Here is a 23192-nt window from a genome sequence, read left to right as displayed (position 1 = left end):
TCTGCCAGGCGGCAGCAAGGACTAACGTATTCAGAACGGCAAGCGTGGGGGAGAGTGGTTGGATGTGACCATCCACGCTTCCCATTAAATGCAGCATCGAGCCTCCCACCGACCGATATCTCATCGTGGAGTCCTTGCGGGGTCCACTGGCATGGGGCTTGCCGGGTGCTCGGGCACCCACTCCCTTATCGTGCTTCCCTCGGGTCCTCGGGGAGGTGGTCCCTGAGGTAAGGCGCCATGTGGTACCGCGCTGTCCTGGCCTCGGGACTCGGGAACCCCCGGATCCCATATCACCGACAGTGTCCCTCTACCATCGAGGGAGCAACAGCCGTTTACTGAAATGCATCACTCAAGAAGAGGGAAGCATAGTACTCTCTGATATCCACATAGGCATATGTGGTTGCCACGCTTCATACTGCACTCTAGTTGGAAAAGCGTTCTGGTAAGAATTCTATTGACCCACTGCCCTCTAGGATGCCTGAGCTGGTGAAATGGTGTGAGTCGTGTCAGTACCACAACTGAAATAACAACCTACCAGCTCAGACATTACAAACTATACCACTCTCTTGACCTTTTGCTGTCTGGAGGCTCAATATTGTGGGACCATTCCCCATAGCCCCAGACGGTTTTGAGTTCCTATTCATGGCAATCGACAAGTTTACTAAGTGGATCAAGACCGAGCTCGTTAGGAAGATCACCATCATAGCCGCGATTAAGTTCATACGAGGGCTGGTAGTGCGGTTTGGCAATCCAAACCACATAATCACGGACAACAGAATTCAGCTCACCAGTAGTGCTTTCTGAGACTATTGCAAATAGATCGGGACCAAGGTTTGTTATGCGTCTGTGGATCGCCCCCAAAGCAATGGACAGGTCGAAAGGGCGAATGGGATGATACTGCAAGGGATCAAAACTCGGGTCTTCGACTGGCCTAAAAGCTATTCGAGACGCTGGGTGGACGAACTCCCTACAGTACTCTGGTGGTTACGAATGACCCCTAGCCGGGTCACAGCCGAAACTCCTTTCTTCCCGGTTTTTGGGGTCGAAGCAATTGTCCCCTCTAAAATCACCCTTCAGTCGCCCCGAGTCAGCAATTACTCGGATAACGACCACGTGGCACGATGGGAGGATGACATAAATCTGATCGAAGAGTTCCGCAATTGTGCTCTAATTTGAGCCGCTCGTTATCAGCAGAGCCTCAGATGCTACCACGACTGAAAGGTGCGGAAGCGAACACTGGTCGTAGGCAACCTTGTCCTTAGGTAAATCCAGAATAAGGCCGTGAATTACACAACTCCTAGAACATCGCCTTGTTGTGCATGTTTTTTGTGTAGGGTCACTCGAAGATGGGCTTATCTTTCTATTTTTTAGGACCTTTCGGACAAGCGTGAAATATAGCTTGTAAGTTCTTAAATTCAAAAAGAAAACCCAGAGTCTCTGTTTTGTAGGACTTCACAACCAAGACACAGGCTCCCAACATATTGATTCTCCGACCATAGCACGTGACCACGCTCGATGACCACTACGGAACTTAGTGACTAAGATGTCAAACGACCAGGAGGCCAGCAACAATACAGGCTACAAGTCCTCGCTAGGGCCTAGTGCTACTCAGCCCTGACGGACTTGCCGAACCTTGTCTTATCCCGTGCACCAAGAACCTGACTAGTGGGCGGATAGAACAAGAAGAGGCGTTCAACCCTCACGCGTTTTCATTCATAGAGAGGTTAGGTTACATGTCGACTAGTTGCATTCAATCAGACTAACTATCCTATTACATGCCTATCCTATCCTCCCTGGCTTAAGCGTCTAGTGCAAAGTTGACAGAAAGAGTCCGCTGAACTCTCGCCTCTATTTGACCTTGAATGAGTTAAGGAACATCTTGAACTTCTCCTTAGGGTGGCAGCTCATCACTCCGGGGATCGGACGACGACTGACATAAGGTCTAGGGAAGGTGGCCGACACAGAGACCCTGCTGGGGTTGTTGACCGGCACCAGGGCACCCTGCAGATCTCCCTTCCGCTTCATTCTAACTCTTCCTCTTCATCGATCTCCTTCTCTAGAAGGTCCCAATCGACCCCCTCCTCATCATCGTAGATATCGATTACCTCGGCTGTGGGATCCGCCCGGGCAGGAGATCAAGACAGGCCGGGGGGGCAGCCTTCTTTGGAATGGCGTGAGCTTGATGGTCACCGACTTCAACCTCGTGAGTGTACCCGCGGCAAACACCATTTCCGGAAGCACCACGGCGAGCCGGAAGCACCACGGCGAGCGGATCCGGAGTTGGAGCCAACTTTGCCCCCGCCAAGCCATCCGAGGTCATCGACCTCTCCGACGATGAGGTAGGGGAATACGCCATAGCCTCCGGGCCTGCAGACACTATGAGGTTGAATGCAAGATGGGATGGAGATAAATGGATTCTAGGATCTAAAAGCTTAAGGGTGAGAAGGAAGATGAGAGGGTGGCTCGAAAGGCCATCAAGCACTCCTCCTTTTTAAACCACAACGACACCCCAACCAGCACGACCTTCAAAATCGCTCGAAACCTAAGGGGGCGCATACAAGGAACCCAGAGTCCTTCAGGTCCAACGACAATTAATGTTTCTCTTTCTCTCATACCCTCTTCTTTCCCACTCGGGATATTTAAACCTCCCCACATGAAGTGAAGTTTAGAGTTGCACTATAAGGACTGACAACATCAATGATCACTCTCTAGGCAGACTATGTCCGCCCGGGGCCTAAGTGGTGTGACCAAACCGAACCACGGTCACGAGAAAGCTCGGGGGCTACTATTGATGTATTAGGTAAAGAGGTACTCTAGCAAACAGGCCCCGTGAGGGATATAACGGCCAGAGACGCATATTTCCTAAAACTGGTTAGTCATGCGACCAGAGTATGGTTACCATAGCCAGTACGAGGCATGCGCGACCAGTCTCCTTGCACCATCACATAAACCCATGATCGGCCTCACCTGGTCGTAGGGCCGGATCTGACATAACCTGTCCAATCACATTTATTGAGATCTACTCAAGTGTTTTCCTTCCCCAGGCGCCAACTCTAGTGGGTGAATTCAATGACGACGCAGAGGGGTCTTGTCCCGTCTGGAGGTGGACGCGGCACTGCACGACAGACGAGACGTTGTCAGCAGGCCAATCAGGCAAGTGGTCGCGGACGGTCCTCCGTAATGATGCCTTAGGTTGATATTAGGATGAGCAGAGTCTTCTGTTTAGACTCACATGTAGTTCTCCTTCTCCCTACTATATAAAGGGATGATGACCCCATTTGTAAAGAGAGAGATCAAGTCTGACAGCCAGTTAGAACGATCTTTGTAACCAATTGAGATCCTCCATAACACAACACACAGGATGTAGGTATATTATCCTCCAAGAGACCTGAATAAGGGTGGGCGTTCGGGTATAACCCAAATTTTCGGTCGGGTATTTCGAATTTCGGTCTTCTGAAACTAGTATCTAAAATATGGTTAAAAATTCGGGTACCCGAAAATTCGGGTCGGGTATCCGAAATACCCAAAATACCTAAATTTCTTATATGATACTCCTTTTGTTATTTTTGGTTTGATGTTTTAGATTTATGCATAGTTATTAAGAAAAAAAGCAAAAGCTTACCATATGCACTTAGTAAAGTTGTCGCTTACTACCTTGTCAAAATTTTGTGTCCTAAACTACCCACTTGTATGATGTATCACAATTCAGACACTAAATGAGGGAACATGCGCTATAGGAACATATATGTATATGTCTCTTCTCGAAACAGTATAACATCAAATAAAAAAAGAACACTTTTCCACTCCAAAAACACTAAATGAAAAGAACAAAAATAATATTTCAGGTACCCGAGGAACATACCTGAAAAAACAAAAAAAATGGTTATCTGGGACCCATACCCGAAATACTACCCGAAATTTCGGTCTTCGGGTAATTCGGGTTTGATCTCGGGTAGTTCGAGCTCGGTTTTCGGTCTCAGGTATTTTTGCCCACCCCTAGGCCTGAACCTATATAACTTCTTGTGTCCCTAAGTCCATTGTACGCGTGATTCTTGAAACACACTCACCCGTTGTTTAGCATACCCCGAAATTATTGTTAGGGACTAACCCTCAACAATTATGATCTGAAAATACATTAAGAAAATTTGGCCCCGTCATTCTAGACAATCTTATTTTTCTGTACATGAAGAAATAAAGAAGCCATTACAATTGTCGGAAATACTAAGCCTACTCAAGGCACTAAAATAGAGGGTAAATTGAAATCTATTGTACAATAGGTGTCTCAATTCAAATTTACTATTTCTAGGCGACAAAACATTTCGCCCTTCCAACAAATGATATGTTTAAAAATAAAAATATCACGTACCATTCTCTTAAAATTCAAAAACTATCAAAATAGTCATGATAAATTCTGAAAAAAAATTGGTGGTGTAGAGAATACTATGATCTAGTTCTCCAACAAATTCCAAAAAAAAAATATAACCTGTAAAATAAGAAACAAAAAAGATAAATTTTATTATACATAGTGTGTCAGACTCTATACAATTGTCTTTTTTTATTGTACACGTAATTGTTTGAGTTAATTTTTTTGGCAGCTAGATTATAGCATCATTTACACCATTAGCAGCGCATCCATCAGGGGAGAGGGGTTCGAGCCCTCTATCCCGTGAGCACAATTGAGAGCCCTCTAGTCCCTCCTACAATTTTGAGGATAAAAGAGGGAAAAAAAAGAAGGAGAAAAGAAAGAGGAGAAAGAAGAGAAAAGAGAGAAAAGGAATGAAGCAGAAGAAAAAAGGGTTGAACCTCTCTAATCTTTGGCACTAGACCTGCCACGATACACTATACATTTATTTTAGATTTTTTCATAACTATCTGATAGTTTTTGGATGTTAAAGGTATTAGAATGCTGTATTTTTATTTTTTAATCTATTTTTTAAGGCGACAGGCTCAAAACGAGCCATTTTTTACAATTTTTCGATATAAAAAATATAAAAATAAAAAAGTTATAGAAAAGATTCAGACCAAACAGGCCCCAAAGCCCACAGCAAGGCTCAAGCAGCCCGAGCTCTGCCCGACTGCTAGATTCCCGGCGTCACGCATTTCCCCCAAACGCCGGGGGAAAAATCCGCCACCACCACCGCCACCGCCACCGCCGCAACACCATGCTCCACTTCCGAAAGCTCCTCTTGCCCCTCATCTCCGCACGTCCTCTCCCCACCCCCACCGCCCGCCTCCTCTTCTCCACCACCGCGTCCACTTCCCTGGAGCCCTTCGCCGTCGAGGAGTACCTCGTCGCCACCTGCGGCCTCACCCGAGCCCAGGCTCTCAAGGCATCCAAGAAGCTCTCCCATATCAAGTCCCCCACCAAGCCTGACACCGTGCTCTCCTTCCTCTCCGCGCTCGGCCTCTCGCGCCCTGACATCGCCGCGCTCGTCGCCGCCGACCCGCTCTTCCTCTGCGCCAACGTGGAGAAAACCCTAGCTCCCCGCGTCACCGAGCTCGGCGACCTCGGCCTCTCGCGCTTCCAGATCGCGCAGCTCGTCCCGCTCGCGCGCACCTGCTTCCGCAGCAGCTCCCTCGGCCCCAACCTCGGGTTCTGGCTCCCAGTCATCGGCTCGTTCGAGAAGGTCCTGAAAGCGCTCAAGCTGAACTCCAACATCCTTGGAAGCGACATCGAGAAGGTGGTCAAGCCTAACCTGGCCCTCCTCCAGCAATACGGCATACATATGTGCAATTTCCTCCATACATTCATGCCCATGGTGGTCACCAGGCCACCTAAGCACGTCCAGGATGCGGTGGCATGCATCAGTAAGCTTGGCGTGCGGCAGGACTCGCCTATGTTCAGCAATGCGCTCATGGTGTTTGCGGTCCAGAGTCAGGAGAAGGTCGACGAGAAAATCAGGACCCTTGAGATGCTCGGTTGGTTGCAGGACGATGTGCTGATAGCTGTGAGGAAGATGCCGTCTTTGCTGAACATGTCGATGGAAAGGTTGCGGAGAAATTTGGATTTCTTGACCAGGGATGTTAGGCTGGAGATACCTTATATTGCTCAAAGGCCAGTGCTGGTTATGTATAGCCTTGAGCGCCGGTTGATACCCCGGCATCGCTTGCTCGAGATTCTCAATTCAAAGGGATTACTTGATGCTAAGTTTGACTTCTATTCCGTGGCTGCACTGAGTGAGAAGAAGTTTCTGGACAGGTTCTTGCGGCCTTACAAGCATATTGTTCCAGACCTTGCTGCTGCTTACACATCTAGCTGTGGTGGGAAAGTACAACATTGACTTACTATCTGATATGACTGAGCTAGAGAATGTGCTGATGCTTGTGCTGGGAGTGTACCAATAGGACTACTGTATTTGAAGGGCGGTTTTAAGGTTTGCCTTCCCTAGGCTAATTGTTTTCATGTTTTAGAATTTTGATGTAGGCGATCCATTGTAGTGTCACTAACTAATTAATGAATGTCAGAGCCATGGTCCATGGTTCCCGTCTAGTAAGATCAGATATGTATCAGGTGGGATGGATGGATGGATGGTTGAGATAAGGCGTGTGTGCACAAGCTCATGCGGTTTTGCATTTCCCATCAGATATCGTTCCTTTTGGAATGGCATTTCCTGGTGCAACATGCTTCATTTAATACGGAGTATGTAACTTCTTTTCTTAGGTTTTCACTATTTTATGCTGTTTATCCTGAATGGTTTATAAGTTCTGTTGCCAATGCATATGGGGAACAAAGAAGATGATAATTAAATACTGCATGCTACTCCTACCTTGACATTCAGGGAAATTGTGGTGGGAGTTCATTTCTTCAGTTTTGCCCCCAAACTGGACTTTGGATGTCTAGCGTAACTTTGTGTACTTTTTTTTGGTCCTGATGGAATTATCATTTGATTCCTGGTATATATTCTGTCAGGAAAAAAACAAATTGAATCATGCATCTTTCTGAATTTTAAGCTAAATATATAAAACTGGCTGCCAGCCAGTCTGCCTCCTCGACTGCAGGTGAGCCGGGGCGCCACCACAGCCTCATCAGTGGACCACGCTGACACCGCTGCCCCATCCGCCCAGGCCGGGGCTCGCGCCTTTGCACAACACCACCTCAGATCTGACAAGAGGAAGAAAGGAATGAGAGAGGGGAAGGAAGGAGATGTCGATGGACACCGTTTGGTGACGCCGCTGGCCACTGCCATCGCCACTGGCTGACGGTGGCCGTTGATGGGCGAGCAGCGGGGTGCTTGGGCTGGAGATGGTGTCGTCCCTCACACCGACACCGAGGTACCATGCAATTAACCCATATGCTGACTTCAAATCTTGATTTTCTTGTATCATGGCTGGAAAGGGTCTGCTTGTTTGTGTTATATTTACCATGCAAATAAAATGAGCAGAAGTGGTATTCCTGGATTGCTTCCTACAAGATGGACTTGGCTTGGGCCTAATCTTTCTGGGATACGGGCGTCCAGCACATTGGGAGATGAAGGGTAAAGATGACATTTCAAGCTAATAAGCAGGGGAAATGATAGTTGCTGGAAACATTTACGTTACCGATTTTTAAACAAAACTTGTACACGATTATTGATATTTTATCTCTCAAGTGATTCCATTTTTGTTTTGCTAATTTTTCGTCAATCGAATTTGCATTCGAGGTACGCCTATTTTGTCTGACTGAAATACCCATGTCTGCTGCAGATTTCGTTGAAGTGTTGGTTTGTGTCGATTTAAGTGCAAATGACATGTTTAAGAGCTGAAATTGTATGATTTGACCATATAAATTGCATACTTTGACTGGAGAAGGGCGGTTTATGGCAGCTTTGAGGAGGGCACGGCGACGGTCGTGGATGAGCTGATGTCCGTGTGGTTCATGCCTCGGCCGAGGCTATCTCCGGTGCATACCTTTACGATATAGGCAGATCACGTTGCTGTCATATTTTCTGATTACATATCGACCACATTTCATGATCTGCAAATACTATTAAATAAGGTAAAGCAGAAGTGTGCGGGGCACATTCACAGCGAAAGATCGCAACCTGTTCTTATTTGGAATGTAAGGTTTTCAAGTGAATTTTGCATAAATTTTACATGGCTGTGTTCAATTTTCATATGAATATGCACAAAAGTAAAATCTACGTTCAAAATAGGGGCTGAGCGTTTCTTCATGCATCCTTGTAGGCATTTGGTATAAGCATTTGCTCTGCATACTTGAATCCAGTAGGATCCAGCTTGACAAATCAAGAACAAATCCATTGTACATTAGCTTGACAAACAAGAGCAATTGCACTGAATAAGGACGGCCTAAATGCTCACAGGTGCACTCAAATGACCAGATGGAGCCGTGCATGACATTGTTCATCAAGAATGGCCTTCATTGGCCACACAAAGAAAGCATAACAAAATTTTGCAAACATAAATGATAACCACAACAAATCTCAATACACTCTGTTGACAAGGCAGACAGCTTCAATTGACAAGTTTGGAAACCAGAACAAGTCAATTCCCAACATTTATCAAGTTGGTGAAACCCACTGTTGAGCCCTCAAATAAAATTATCTACTAAAGAAAGCTTACATGTATGAACTGAAATTTGGGTCTTTCAGATCGCTAGACATGTAGTAATTTCACTGTAATCACATATTTTATCCAAGTGCACAATCAGTTCGTTAAAAATGAGCCAAGAATGACATAATTCCACTTGAATTGAGCATACAGGGTCTCCTGCACAATAGGAAAACGAAGCCTTGATCAGTGCAGCTAAAATTATTACCGCAGTAAGAAACAATTCTGTACTGAAATATTTCCGAGCCATTTTATACATCTGTTAACAAATTGCAATTTTGTATGACAATGAAAAGGCACAAAACACAAATTAAAGAGGCTGGAATCAGGTAATGTGTCACGCGCGACAGGATCTGTTGAGAGGGGTGCGGGAAGAAAGGTGACACAAACCGCGGGAAGAGTAAGAAATAACAATCGAAGGGGTGGAGAAATCGTAAGTTCGTTTGCAGCGGTGCGGTTCAGATGAAGTAAAATGAGGTCACCTATTTGGTGCTACATACAAGAGAGGGGAGGAGTGGGATGAACCACCACCATCGCCATTAAATTCTTTTTAAATAAACAGAGATCGAAAATACAAAAATATCACCTAAAGGGGTGAATAGGTGTTTTTATAAAAAAATTATCCCCTTTTACTGTTAGCCTAAACTTGCAGCAGAATATAAACTAACATATTTTTTACAAGAGAAAAATTTTAATATGTTAGGCTCAACTAGTGCACAAATCATCCTAAATAAGTGTGAAAATCACGATCCTAGTGTGACAAAAATTATTCAATTCTAACAAAAGATATGTAAGAAAACACTAATTGAAAAAAGCTGAAAACACTGTTCACCGAAGTATCCAGGTTAATCCGGATACTCCGGATTATACAGTTCCAGAACCTCCGGGTAAATCCGGAATCTCTGGGTTCTGTACAGAAAATGAGCTCGAAACTGATATTAAAGAACAGGGTAAAGAGTTAGAGCTCAAACCAAGTAATGTCGTGTGTTCCAAGTGATGATTCTACGTATATCCACGGAGAACCCACAATCAAATGCACACAAACAAGTAGATCGAGTAATATGCACAAATATTGAGCAAGAACTCAAAAGTAGAGAAACAAAAGAGGAGACACAAAATTTATTTCCCGAAGTTCGGATTTACCACCGTGAATCCTACGTCTCTGTTGAGGAAGCTCCAACGAACCGGGTCTATTTCAACCGCTTTCCTCGATCCACTCTTGATTTCTTCCCTTGTGGAGGCGAAATCAAAGTCTTCACAAACTTCCGCGGCACACTACAAACTTAGGTGCTCGCCGGCAACACCTAGCTGGCTAGGAGCTCTAAGCTCCAAGAGTAATAAATGCTTCACAAACTTCTTGCTGATAAACTCAAGTGCTCAAGATTGGATTTAGCTCACTTGCACTCAATCTTACAATCTCACAACCCAACTCACTTTTCTTCTCAAATCTCTCACTAAAAAGGAGTGAGAAGGAGTTCTTTTAGCTCTAAGAAGTGTTCTTTTTCGTGCTCCAGCAGCCCCAAAGGAGGGGGGTGAGGGGGTATAAATATCCACCTCCAAAAAATTAGCCATTGAAGACTTTTCTAGCATGACACGGAGTATTCGGGGCAATCCAGAGTATCCAGGTTAACTGAAACAACCCAACCCGAGACTCTCTAGCGGAGCCTCACCCGAAGACTCCGGACAACCCGGAGTATCTGGGTCAACCCAAAGTATCCAGGTTCAACACAACTGACCTCTGAAAAACGGCGATAACTTTTGATCCCAGAGTCCGATTTCGACGATTTTGGACTCTATGGAAAGCTTATTCAGAGGGATACACATCCCAACTAAAATCATGACCTAAAACATATAGGATTAAATTAGGAACACTCCGAAACCCAATTCGGATACTTCCACACTTTCTGCTCCAGATTTCTAAAAAGAACTCTCACTATGGGTTTGGTTAGAAACTCTTGAGCATTGAGACACGATAATTAGCTCATATTGCATCCCTTTTAATAGTGCGGTATACCTATACTCAAATTCAAAGATAAAACTCGTTTGAACCACTTTGAGTATTTGAAAACTTTCAAGTACTGTTTTTTTCTTTCAAACCTTGAGGGTTGTCAACTTCCATATATTCTTCACTATATCTCTTCTTGATTCTTCATATGATTGATGTGAATTATCCATAGCTTTCCATGGCCTCGCAAGGTCCATCGGCGCAAAGCCTTCACTCGCTCTTCACCACTGTCTTGGTCCTTCGGCGCCAAGCCATTTGCTTGCCCTTCACCACCGGATGGTCCATCGCAGCCGAGTCTTGCTTACCCTTCACTGTCTTGCCATAGAAAATCACTTTGTATTCTATATCTTCAAAGGATTCACTTTATCAAATATGGAGTCCACTATTGTTCTTCACTCTTGGCACATATGATTTCAATTCAACTTATACTTTCTTATGAATCCTAACCCCAACTCACTCTTAAACACATAGCACACGGGTTAGTTCATAAAACTCTATTGATAAGTCATACCTTTAGTTACTTGATCTCCACAAGTAACTTAGCCTTCAATCTTATTGCCAATCTTATTGAGCTTCTTCTTTTTCTTATGAGCATCACTAAAATCTCAATGACTTTTGATGCAATTCTTTGAACTCATGGTATTTCTCAAAGAATCCATACTTCATCATTTATGCATCTCATATGGAATAATCTAATAGCAATTCTCAATATGATTGTTAGTTTATAGGCATTGTCATCACTTACTCAAGCATCACTAGAGCTCATTCATCTCGATGCATTTTCAATCTCTCCATTCACCTAGAGCTCATGTATATCTGCCTAAAAAAAAGAGCTCATGTATATCTCTTATCCATGCATCACCTATGGAACAATATACTAACAAACTCAACACCATAGGTATTGTTATTAATTACCAAAACCATATATATAGGCTAGATACACTTTCAGAGATAGAGATAGAGATAGAGATAGAGATAGAGATAGAGAGATTAAACTACGCTAAACCGTACCACGTTAGACAAAACCAACATTAGGTAGTTTTGGACCTGATTTGAACGATGGGTTATTTTTAACAGAAATGGTTTTTTCTTTTTAACCAAAGATAGTAGGTCATTTCCTTTGTACGTCTACTCCCGTAGTCTCTAATATATAATACAAGTTGGTTCTAGTGTCACATCTTCTTTCTACTCTTCTCTTATCTAATTGAAACCTTTAAAATTCAAATAATGTATTTAGAATTGTCATCCATCCTCATTATCCAGTCTCCTTATCTCGTTACCAGCTACGGATATAAGATCTATTTTACTAATAAAAATAAATGAAAAAATAGGAGAAAAATTAGCGGGTAATCTCTTCTTTTTTCGGATATCATCTAAAATCAAAATACGGTATCATTTCCAATATATTCGTTTAGCGACACTTATATAACATATGTATACTTATGTACCTCAAGTTCATATTTGATATTAGCATATGCATTGTTTATATTTTCGTTACCTAGTTGATGACAAAACCGGTAAAGGATAACTAACCCGGTGAGCAGCACCTGAGAAGCCCAGTCTAGCACTGCAGCGACGGATTTCGTCAGCAAATTGCATTCGGGAGGGACCCCGTCAGGGCACGGTTAGCCGGCGGCTTGTCCTTGGTCGTCGAGATCAAGAACGAGTAGCAACAGGAGGAGGAAGAAGGAGGAACATGACTGCGGGAGCTAGGAAAAAGATGAAAGATAATGTAAATTGTGTTTGATCGATTGGTTGATGTCCTCAAATGGCCATGACCCTCTCATATTTAAAGGGTAGCAGGTCTTAGTCGTAAGAGATCATGACTCATAATTCAAACCGAATGAGACTTACAGATATGATTCGGCTATGCCTACTTAATCTCCAAACTTTCTATAACAAACATATATTTCCTATTTGAACATGTAAAACTCCCATACATCTACCGAATACACTTTAATTTAGTTCGGTCTTTTTAGATTCGACCAACTCTTCCATCTGTCCGAATACCAACTGCATGAATAAATCATGATCACTAGTCGCCTGGTCATTCGTCATGACCACTGATCATGTTTACTGGTCTGAAATCACAGTTCACTGATCGAAAGTTACTGTTCACTGGTGTGGAGCTACTATTCACTGATCATATTACTGTTCATCTGGTCGCCTATTAAACCACTCGTCGCTGCAATGGTCACTACAAATATCAAATCTTGTCATCAATATAACCAAAGATAGTAGACCGTTTCCTTTGTACGACGACTCACGTAGTCTTTACTATATAATACGAGTTGGTTCTAGTGTCATCTCTTCTCTCATCTAATCGAAACCTCTAAAATTCAAATAATTTATTTAGAATTACCATTCATCCTCATCATTCAGTCTCTCTGTCCCGTTACCGGCTACGGATATAAGATCCGTTTTACTAATAAAAATAAAAAATAGAAGAAAAGATAGCAGATAATATCTTTTTTTATCCCATCTAAAATCAAAATATAATATAATTTTCAATATATTCATTCAGTGGAACTTCTATAACATATCTATACTTTCGTTACCTCAGGTTCATATTTGATATTAGCATATGCATTGTTTATATTTTCGTTACCTAGTTGATGACAAAACGAGGCACAAGTCACCCGGCAGTGGCTCAAAAGTTTAGGACTGAACCTTACCGGAGGCGCCGGTTTCGTGATTTCCCCACCCACCGCAATCCTGCCCGCCGCCGGCGCCATGCTCCGCCTACGAAGATGCATCCTTTCGCATCTCCTCTCCCCGTTCCCTCCTTCCACACCCTCCACCCCCACTATCTGCTCACTCCGCCGTCTCCTCTCCGCCACCGCAAACCCCTTCGCCGCCGAGGAGTACCTCGTCGCCAGCTGCGGCCTCTCCCGGGCGCAGGCCCTCAAGGCCTGCAGGAAGATCTCCCACCTCAAGTCCCCCTCGAAGCCCGACGCCGTCCTTGCTTTCCTCGTCGGCCTCGGCCTCTCCCGCTCCGACGTCGCCACCGTCGTCGCCAGATTTCCGCGCTTGCTCTGCGCCGACGTCGGGAAAACCTTGGCTCCCCGCGTCGTCGAGCTCGGCGACCTGGGGCTGTCGCGTGCTGAGATCGCGCGCCTCGTCTTGACCGTCCAAAACCCCTTATGCAGGAGTTCGCTCGGCCGCAATTTTGGCTTCTGGCTCTCGGCCTTCGGCTCCCTCGACGAATTCCTGCAGGTCCTTAAGGTGAACGACGGTCTCCTCAGCAGAGACCTTGAGAAGGTGGCCAAGCCAAACATGGAACTCCTTCAGAGATGTGGGATAAATGTTACTGATTTGCTCCACACTCACAGGTTTATGTCTCGAATGCTGACCAGGAGCACTAAGCACCTGCAGGAAGCTTTGGCACTCGTTGATGAATTTGGAATTGAGCAAAGCTCGTGGGTTTTCCCCCACGCGTTTTCAACATTTGCAATCCTCAGCCGCGAGAAGCTCACCAAGAATATACAATTGTTTGAGAAGCTTGGATGGTCAAAGGATGATATATCATTAGCGGTGAGGAAGGAACCGCGTATCCTTCGCTTAACTGAGGAAAGAGTTCGGAGAAGTTTAAAATTTCTGGTGGTGGATGTTGGGTTGACGATACCATATATTGCACCAAGGCCATTGTTGATGCTGTATAGCATTGAGTGCCGGTTGTTGCCGCGGCATTGCTTGATGAAATTTCTCAAGGCGAAGGGGTTGCTTAATGCTGAGTTCAACTTTGACTCTATTGCCAAAATGAGCAACGGGAAGTTTCTGCACAGATTCGTGCATCCTCACGAGGAGAGTGTTCCAGGCCTTGCTGCTGCTTTTGCCTCTAGCTGTGCTGGAAAACACCAATGGGAGCAGCTATGTGAGACTTGATAGAGGAAAAGAGAAAGGGATGGCACTAATGTGCTGCTTGCTGCTTGCAGTGGGGAACTGCCCACTAGGTTCAGATTGCAGGAACCAAGAACCAGCTTGGCATGCAACAAAGTTTTGACACTTAACAGTAAGCTGGTAATTTCTGTTTCAGTGGTCTTCGCCTACCTATCGCGTGCCTGCTACATGCTGGTTCGAGTGCGCTGAATGCCCAATGGAACTGGTCTGTTGGTTCCTGAATCCTGATTGTTGACTTGTCTTCATCAGGTAGAGAAGTAACTATGTGGCCTAGTTATGCCCATGACCAGAATATCTGTGCTCTGTATTAATCAAGTTGACTCAAACCTTCAACATCTTTATTATAATATTATGTGTTAAAAGCTTCACAAGTATGCATTAGTCATTGTTTTAATTTGTACTCCTATATGATTTCATGGGCTTGCACTTAGTTAGTATAAACTATTGCTCTATAGTTTCTAGACTGATGCTAGAGACATGTCATGACTCATGGCACACACTAAGGGTATAAGTTGTCCCAGTGCAATTGCATTGCCATCTTTACTGAGGAAAGGGTTCAGAGAAGTTTAAAGTTCCTGGTGGTGGATGCTGGGTTGGCGGTATCATATATTGCACAAAGGCCAGTGTTGGTGTTGTACAGCATTGAGCGTCGGTTGTTGCCGCGGCATTGCTTGATGAATTTTCTCAAGGCGAAGGGGTTGTTCAATGCCGAGTTTAGCCTCTTTTCTATTGCCTTTATGGGCGAGGAGAAATTTCTGCATAGATTTGTGCATCCTTACGAGGAGAGTGTCCCAGGCCTTGCTGCTGCTTTTCCCTCTAGCTGTGCTGGAAAACATCAATGGGAGCAGCTCTGAGACGACAGAGGAAAAGAGAAAAGGCTGACAGTAAAGTGCTATTAGAAATCTGTTTGAAGGCTTATCATCTGCATGTTTCGTTCTTGCTCAAAAAAAGAACTAACATTTTCTATAGGTGATCATCTTTAGCGTTGCTAACTGATGAAGAGCAGTGCTCTACACTGTGACATTCCGATTCCGACTAGTTAGATATGGATTGTGGAACCAAAGTTTGATTAGTGAGCATAGTTATTAAGAGGCGTCGCCATATCGGCGATATATCATCGTGGCGAGAAACAGTAGCTCGCCACGGCAACGCCATGGCTAGGTCGTGTATGGCATCTGCCATAGCAGTGTGATGTTGCCGTGGCGCCTCTGTGGCATCCTGTGGCGAGAAGAAGCCCTATGGCGCCCGCCACAGGCAAATGGATGATTTTGTCGTTGTCTCGTTGATGGCCTTCACCGACTAGATTTTCCATCGTCCACAGGTCCATTCCGCCGCCTCCTGCTCCATTTCGCCCGTTGCATCCCCCCTGAGGATGGAGCTCTCATCAAGAACTGTAGAAGAGGGAGGAGAAGCAAGCTCAACGATGGTATTAGGGCGATCAAGATCTGTGGAAGAGGAAGAGAGATGAATGCAGGAGAAGGAAGCATCGATCTAGATCTGGTGTCTTCAATTGGAGTGGCGGCTGCAGGCTGCTCGGTGGTGCTGTTAGGGCATGAAAGCGGGAAAAATGTTAAGATTGGCTGTTGGGCTTGGAAGAGGTATTGGGCTGAGCTGTGTAGTGGCCTATATCACCTCTCTTTTCCTTTTATTCTCTGATGTATATGTGATATAGGCAAACCCTGCTCCCTTCTCCTTTCCCCTTTTCTCCTTTTTCTTTTTTCTTTTTCTTTCCTCCTCCATGCTGTTCTTTTGGTGTTTCTTTAGTCCGTATGGCGTCGCCACGCCGCACCCCATAAGTGATATAAATGTAAGGTAGTGGATTGCTACGTCTCGCCACACCGCCATAATAACCTTGTTAGTGAGTATGTATTTGCTTCCTTAGGGTCTTTGCGATCAGAAGTTTTTGTGTTCTTGCTCGAAGCAATGTATTTGGATTGACATACTTCCTTTGTGTTCTGATCTCCATCTTTGAATTAGTTTTTGAAACTAGCATGTTCTTGGAAGTGTTTTAGTAATACAAAACTGGAAATGCAGTTGTTTTCTTCTGGAGCCAAATTTAGTTGCGACAAATTTTGTCTTGCTTTTGTGTAAGCCAAATTGAAGATATTGCGGAGCCTTTATAGGATTTCTGTTCTGCAAATTAGAGATTCAAGATTGTTAGACTGGCTAGATATGTAAAGTTAAACTGTTTTTATTTTTGTGGAACAAAATGATCAATGCTTCATGACCTCTTCGTTGTGTCCGTCGATTTATAATAAACGTGATCCGTTCAATTGTTGGGTCATATGAAGAAAAGAATACAAAGGTTGGGCACTGCAAGCCACAATACGGAGTTTAGCTGAAGTTGGATGTACTATAACTATACCCAGTTTACATTCCCCTTATAAATATAACATAGAAATATGTACTATAGTTGTCCCCAGTTTTCAGTCCCCATAAAAATATGATATGGAAATATGTACCCTAATCCATCCTACGGACCAATTTGTATGAGCTGTTGTGCCTTCCACACTTCATCCATGACTTCATATGCAAAGTGATAGGTGGTTCTGAGCTCCTGGATGCATTTCAGGGATCTGTCTTTCTGGATGTTTTGATGCAAAATCCTCTCACGCCAACTCAACCATTCTGTTTTGTGCTTGAGGAACTGTACACTCCATGAAGGCCAGTGCTGCATTTGTGCAGCTTTGAGCACTGCAACATTGCTTGCGTAAGGTCCTTAAGGCATTGTGATTTCTGAATGTCAAGTGGACTGCTATTTTACGGCCTCGCTGCTGAGAGAAAACTTTTTGGTAAGTTTGCATCCTTATAAGTTGTCACTTGCAATGATTTTATTCCAGACTTTTTTAATGAACGATTGCGGTGACCATTGCGGTTTCTAAGCTGCCGGTGGTGCTGAGGAACTCCAAGGACCGTCTGCGCCGCATGCCGGAGTTCCTAATCACAGGTCTGCATTGCTCACATAGCTTGGAGGGCCGCCGCATGCCCCAGCACTACGATGTGAAGTTTCTTAAGGCAAATGGTTGTTGAAGCACAACCAGAGCCGCTATACCGCAGCCCAGGTGAGCGAGAAGGTCTTCATCCAGAAATTCAAACATCCTAGACTATCTTCAATCATATTCTCTTTATTTCTTTACCTTTTCGATTCTCTTCTTCGTTCTCATTCCTTTTATTTTCTCTCATCTTCAACAGCTTTCTTTCGAGAAGAATCGTGAAAGAAAAGAAGAGAATCTCGTTATGAAGGGAATCTTGGGAATTCCTTTGTAACAGAAACCGAGAAAAAAAAATCGTTGGAACGCTAAAGAGAATAAAAATCTCATCGTAAAGGGATTTTAAACACTGAAAAGAAACCCTTAAAGATGATCTTACAAGATGTAAAGAAGCTGCACCGCTTCCTTGTGAAAGACTGCTGCTGCCAGTGGGCAACTAACTGCCCACTAGGTTCAGATTGCAGGAACCAAGAACCAGCTTGGCAAGTAGCGAAGTTTTGACACTGAGCACTAAACCGGTAAACTGTTTCCGTGTTCTTCGCCTAAGTTGTGGCTAATGTGTAACTGAACGATATTTTAGCTTCCAGTCGTATTTTTAGTTGAGTGGCATCCTATCGTTGAAATACTCCCTCCGGTCAATAATATGTCGCTGAGGGTTTTGGGTGAAGTACACAAATACAGTACTTGTCACCGAGGCAAAAACAGGAGCAAATGGCCTCTTATGCCCCCAATTAATAAACTACTCAATCATTCTGTTTTCATAGCTAACTCAATGAATGCCTACTCCCATGCCGTTACTTCTGTTCAGAAATAGTAGACGTATTTTTATTCGGTTTTAGTGGATCTACATTCCAATCACTTATCATGACAGTTCGGTGTCATTTTATTTGTCGTCATTTTTCAAACAGCCGTTTTTTCGCCCACGGGCAAAAACACCGAAATTAGGGTGAAATTTCGAAAATTTCGGACAAAGTGGCACAACCAAAATGATTGCAACAATTGACAGCGTAGTTTGACAAAACAAATGTAAAGAATTGCATATACGTTGAAGGGATATATAATGCCAAAAGGAGAAGGAAAAAAACTCATTCTTCGTTCTATATAATGCAAAAGTATTCTGGCGAGAAGATGAACCCAACAGTAAAGTTAGATTTTAACTAAGATTTTCTTACAAAATATATTATTTATAGCTACAAAACATATATAGTGTGAAATTATTTTGAATTACGAATCTAATTATATAGTTTTTATACACTAGATATTTCTATAATTTAATTAAATATTAGTTAAAGTACACAAAGTTTGACTTTTTCAAAATAAAATACGTTTACTATTTCTGAATAGAGGAAATACCAGTGAGCGAGATTAGTACTCTCAAACAACAATCTAAATGTTATTGGTGCATCTGTTGATCTGAACAATCGACGCATCCTAAAAAAACCTTAACCAAACAAAAAAACCAAGATCATGGCTACTAATCAGTTCGCGGAGATCTACTCCGCAAGAACATAAGTTGTAAGAATTCGAATGTAATAGAATGGAACTGAAAGCGGAGAATAAAACGAGGATGATTAGCAATAGTAGAAGAGATGAGGGATCTAACCGAGATGGGCATGAGCATGGAAATTAAAGATGGAGCAGGGAAGGCTAGGAGATGGAGGCCTACTAGTACAAGTGGCCTTCTTCACTGGTATCATTGGAGGAAGTTGATGAGGCACTTCTCTCTAATACCTTCAGCACGACTTGTACATCTGTCGTAGCCATGGACGATGAAGATGCACTCATCAGCGGTAAAAGCAGCTGTTGGAGAGTGCTGGAGGCATGCAGAGACCAGATTTGACGACGACACATGGTGGTGGTTGAATGGAGACGGTGTGCGAGAGATGTAGTTCTCACGTCGTGGTTGAGGTAGCAGCTGGTGAATGGAGGCAAAGGCAGTGGATTGGTGCGTGAGGATCGCGAGACATGATCTATAGTTTGGTGTGTGAGGCACCTGTGAGGGCCATGAGACGGGAGCACGATGACAGTATCGTCAAAAGGTTTGTACCTTAATTTAAACGAACATGTGAAATGACAAGTAAAAGTGATCTGAGGAGTATATATCTCTAAAGAAAATTGTATATAAGTTTTTTATGAAAGAATAGCTTTTCACAGAAAAGAAGCAGTTAAATTATAAATCAAGTATACTTTTGTTGACAGACAAATAAACACCACTCAAAATCCACAGCAAATTGCGGGATATGGTCAGTAATCATGCTTGTTTGCAGTGGCAAGGGTGTAAATCAGGGTTCAAAAATTCGTCGGTAACCGACCAAAATACGCGATAACCGGTCATCTCGGTCCGACTCGGTTTCAGAAACCGAACGGTAACCGAATTTGAATTCAAAAAATTTGAAAAAATAAAAAAATTCCAAAAAATTCCAAAAAATCGTAAAAAAACTAGATACAATTCTAAGACCTTCTGTGAAAAACAATTTCAAAAATAATATCGTTTGCAACATATTCTATAGGGAGGAAGTTTAAAAAAAAGAAAAAAGTTGAAGCGTGCGGCTCAGTTATTAACTCACATTAAGAAAAAGCTTAACACGCAAACATATATTTTTCTTGTGTAGAACTTATCTTAAGAGGATCTTTAAAATTGATTTCACTTTATTTAGAGTTTTATTAATTTCTCTATGATTTTTACAAAGTTCACAAGCATAAAGTGAATATATTAAGAAACAACACTGTAATTAACTTTTTCATATCTAATATTATTTTCCTACATAAATAATAGTATAAATAAACTAATAAAAGTGGTTTCACTAATTTTTGAGGTGTGATGGGTCAGTTATGAATTAATATAGTCGCAATATATTTACACAATCCTGCATGTTACAATAACTAATTCATGAGTTCATGTATTTTTAAAAGAGATAGGATCATGTAAGAAGACTAACAAAATTAGTTTTATGATTTTTGGATTAGCAAAGAGTAAACTATACATTTAATTTGGTTTAACAAATACATTTTCTCACAGAAAAATTTTGAACTTTTTTATGAGTATAAATACTTTTATCATGTAGATCATGTTACAAGAAAACCGAAAAAATTTGTTTCACTTGATTTGAAACTCAGATGAATTAGTTTTACCGATAATGCGAAAAATTTAAGGAAATCACTCGGTAACCGATCCAATTCAACCGGTTATCGAGAGATCGATTTCACGATTTTTCTCCAAATTTTAAATTTTATCAAACAAATTTTGTCTGAAAATTTTTGAAAATTTAAGCAGTTATCACGGTTACCACGGTTTTTCGGTTACCGTCGCAGCTCAGTTAAGCTGGTAACGTGAACCTTGGTGTAAATACAGAAAACACTAGGGCCACGTAGCAAATCACCCTCAACTAGAAAGTGGAATTGTTGAAGCCGTCCGAACTCCGAAGTCCAAACCCAACTTCGTCGGCCGCCGCCGTCGCCACCACCGCCGCCATGACCCACCACCTCCGAGTGCGCGTCCTTTCTCTTCTCCTCCATACCCCATCCCATCCCCCAGCCTCCCGCATCTCTCCTCACCGCCTCCTCTCTACAGCCGCACCCACTTCCGCAGAACCCTTCGCCGTCGAGGACCGCCTCCTCTCCACAGCCGCACCCACTTCCCCAAAACCCTTCGCCGTCGAGGACTACCTCGTCGCCAGCTGCGGCCTCACCCGAGCCCAAGCTCTCAAGGCATCCAGGTATCTCTCCCACCTCAAGTCCCCTTCCAACTCCGACGCCGTCCTCGCCTTCCTCTCCGGCCTCGGCCTCCCCCGCTCCGACATCACCACCGTGGTCGCCATCGACCCGCGGTTCCTATGCGCCAGCGTGGAGAGGACCCTAACTCCCCAAGTCGCCGAGCTCGGATACCTCGGTCTGTCGCGCCCCCAGATCGCGCGCCTCGTCCCGCTCGCCCTGAGCTCCTTTCGCATCAGTTCCCTCGGCCGCAACCTCAGCTTCTGGCTCTCGGTTTTCGACGGCTCATTCGAGACGCTCCTTCAGGTCCTCAGGTATAACTGCGGCATCCTCAGGGTCGGCATCGAGAAAGTGGCCATGCCCAACTTGGCCTTCCTCCAGCAATGCGGCATAAATATCTCTGAAGTTGCCGTTATGAATATGTACTCCAGCCGGCTGTTCACTCTGAAACCGAAGTCTCTACGGGAGGCTGCGGAGCGAGTAGAGGAGTTAGGCGTAAAGCGGGGATCGCGGATGTTCCCCCGTGCACTTGCTTTGGTGGCGTTCATGAGCAAGGAGGATGTTGCTCGGAAGATAGGGCTGTTACAGAAGATTGGCTTCTCACAGGATGATGCTTTAGTAATTGTGAGGAAAGCACCACCTGTCCTGCGCTTAACCGAGGAAAAGATTAAGCGGGCTATGAATTTCTTGACGACGGATGTAGGTCTGGAGGCACCATACATTGCAGAAAGACCAGCGCTGTTCATGTATAGCCTTGAGCGGCGGTTGTTGCCCCGACATTTCCTGCTCAAGGTTCTCAGGGAGAAAGGATTGCTGAACATTGAGTTTGACTACTACTACACAGCCTCGATGGCGGAGAATATTTTTCTGCAAAAGTTTGTTCATCCTTATAAGGATCATGTCCCAGGCCTCACTGACGATTATGCCTCCAGATGTTCTGGGAAGGCTGCTGGGCAAGAAGTCTGAACTGGATGATGCTAAAGCTCGTTCTGGGAAAGTACAGGTTGATTGTTGCAAAGTGGCGATAAACGTTAAGGCTTGTCATTGCCTTGTTTTGTTCTGGCAATCTTTCCGATTTATCGTTCAACAGGTTGATATTTCTCACCATATGGTTCTTGATATCACTCTAGCTGTCTAGCTACATGCTTGTGCTCAAATTATTATTGCTATTTAGTTCAGTTATGAAGGTTGCAATAGATTAGTGAGTGCAACAAGTTAACAGCTTGCTTTCTGTATGTGATCCTGCTTTTTCCAGCTTGCACTAGCTTTCTTCTTATATAACAAAGTTGGTATCTGTCACCTTCTCAAAGGCTCAAAATAGCAAGCTATGTAGAGAATTTAGACCTGATGTCTTGTGCACCCCACATGCCTACTTGATCTGCCGTAGCTGCTACAGTTGAGATATGCTTGTCAGTCATGAAAATTATGAAAGCTTATTTGAGGAATGATGACTTTACTTGCTATGTAGAAAAAAAAAGAAATGACATAATTATAAATGATCCTGGGATTTCATCCTTGAGAGCTTGAGAAATGACAAATGAAAAGTCATCGAAATGAATTATAAGTAATGTATTCACCTTTATCTGATCATTATATGATTTTACTTCATTTTTTTACAAAGTCATATGCTCTCTGTTTCATAGGATATTGAGGCTGGATGTTGTATTTTTTCAACGCTAACCATCTTTTATCTGAATTTTGGTCCTTTGTCATGCATTCAATCACGTGATTCATTCAAACTATTAGTGGGTTTCTTTATATTGGTAAGTGCTTTGATTGCTAATTCGTCATCATTGTACATTGTCACTTATCATGTTGAATCATAGATGCAATACATTTATGCACATTACTCTATTCTTAGGAGAACAGTTGGGGATGTCCCTACTGATTACATACATACTACTATTTATTACAATGTTGCTTGATATTTTGATGTGTGGTGATGTGTATGCTGACATCGAGTCAATTTTTTTCTGGATCATCCACTGCACTAATATGTAGATTTGAGAAAGCGGTGACTTGTTTGCTTCTTTTCAGAA

At 43.5% G+C, this 23192-nt stretch overlaps 3 protein-coding genes across 6 annotated transcripts; all 3 read left to right on the top strand.

The window, feature by feature from the left end:
- The first annotated feature begins 5040 nt into the window (after positions 1–5040).
- On the top strand, positions 5041–7612 carry LOC133926529 (transcription termination factor MTEF1, chloroplastic-like). 4 transcript variants are annotated; one of them, XM_062372510.1, is made up of 3 exons: positions 5041–6374; positions 6466–6640; positions 6977–7612. In XM_062372510.1, the coding sequence occupies exon 1, from the start codon at positions 5163–5165 to the stop codon at positions 6279–6281; it is 1119 nt and encodes a 372-aa protein (XP_062228494.1). In that variant the 5' UTR covers positions 5041–5162; the 3' UTR covers positions 6282–6374; positions 6466–6640; positions 6977–7612. The 4 variants fall into 4 exon arrangements, with proteins under 4 accessions (XP_062228494.1, XP_062228493.1, XP_062228491.1 ...); XM_062372509.1 differs by having other exon boundaries at positions 5041–6640; positions 6977–7272; positions 7383–7612; XM_062372507.1 differs by having other exon boundaries at positions 5041–6640; positions 7000–7612.
- A 5553-nt stretch (positions 7613–13165) lies between these two features.
- LOC133926528 (transcription termination factor MTERF4, chloroplastic-like) lies at positions 13166–14826 on the top strand. Its single transcript, XM_062372505.1, has one exon. The coding sequence runs from the start codon at positions 13286–13288 to the stop codon at positions 14435–14437; it is 1152 nt and encodes a 383-aa protein (XP_062228489.1). The 5' UTR covers positions 13166–13285; the 3' UTR covers positions 14438–14826.
- Positions 14827–20806: 5980 nt separating this feature from the next.
- Positions 20807–22447, top strand: LOC133926527 (transcription termination factor MTERF4, chloroplastic-like). The gene has a single exon (XM_062372504.1). It carries the CDS (start codon positions 20914–20916, stop codon positions 22117–22119), a length of 1206 nt encoding a protein of 401 aa, XP_062228488.1. The 5' UTR covers positions 20807–20913; the 3' UTR covers positions 22120–22447.
- Positions 22448–23192: the final 745 nt, after the last annotated feature.

Source organism: Phragmites australis, chromosome 8 (assembly GCF_958298935.1).
Source record: "Phragmites australis chromosome 8, lpPhrAust1.1, whole genome shotgun sequence".
Taxonomy (NCBI): Eukaryota; Viridiplantae; Streptophyta; class Magnoliopsida; order Poales; family Poaceae; genus Phragmites; species Phragmites australis.
Note: the sequence above shows the minus strand (reverse complement) of the source record. Positions and strands in the feature narration are given on the sequence as shown.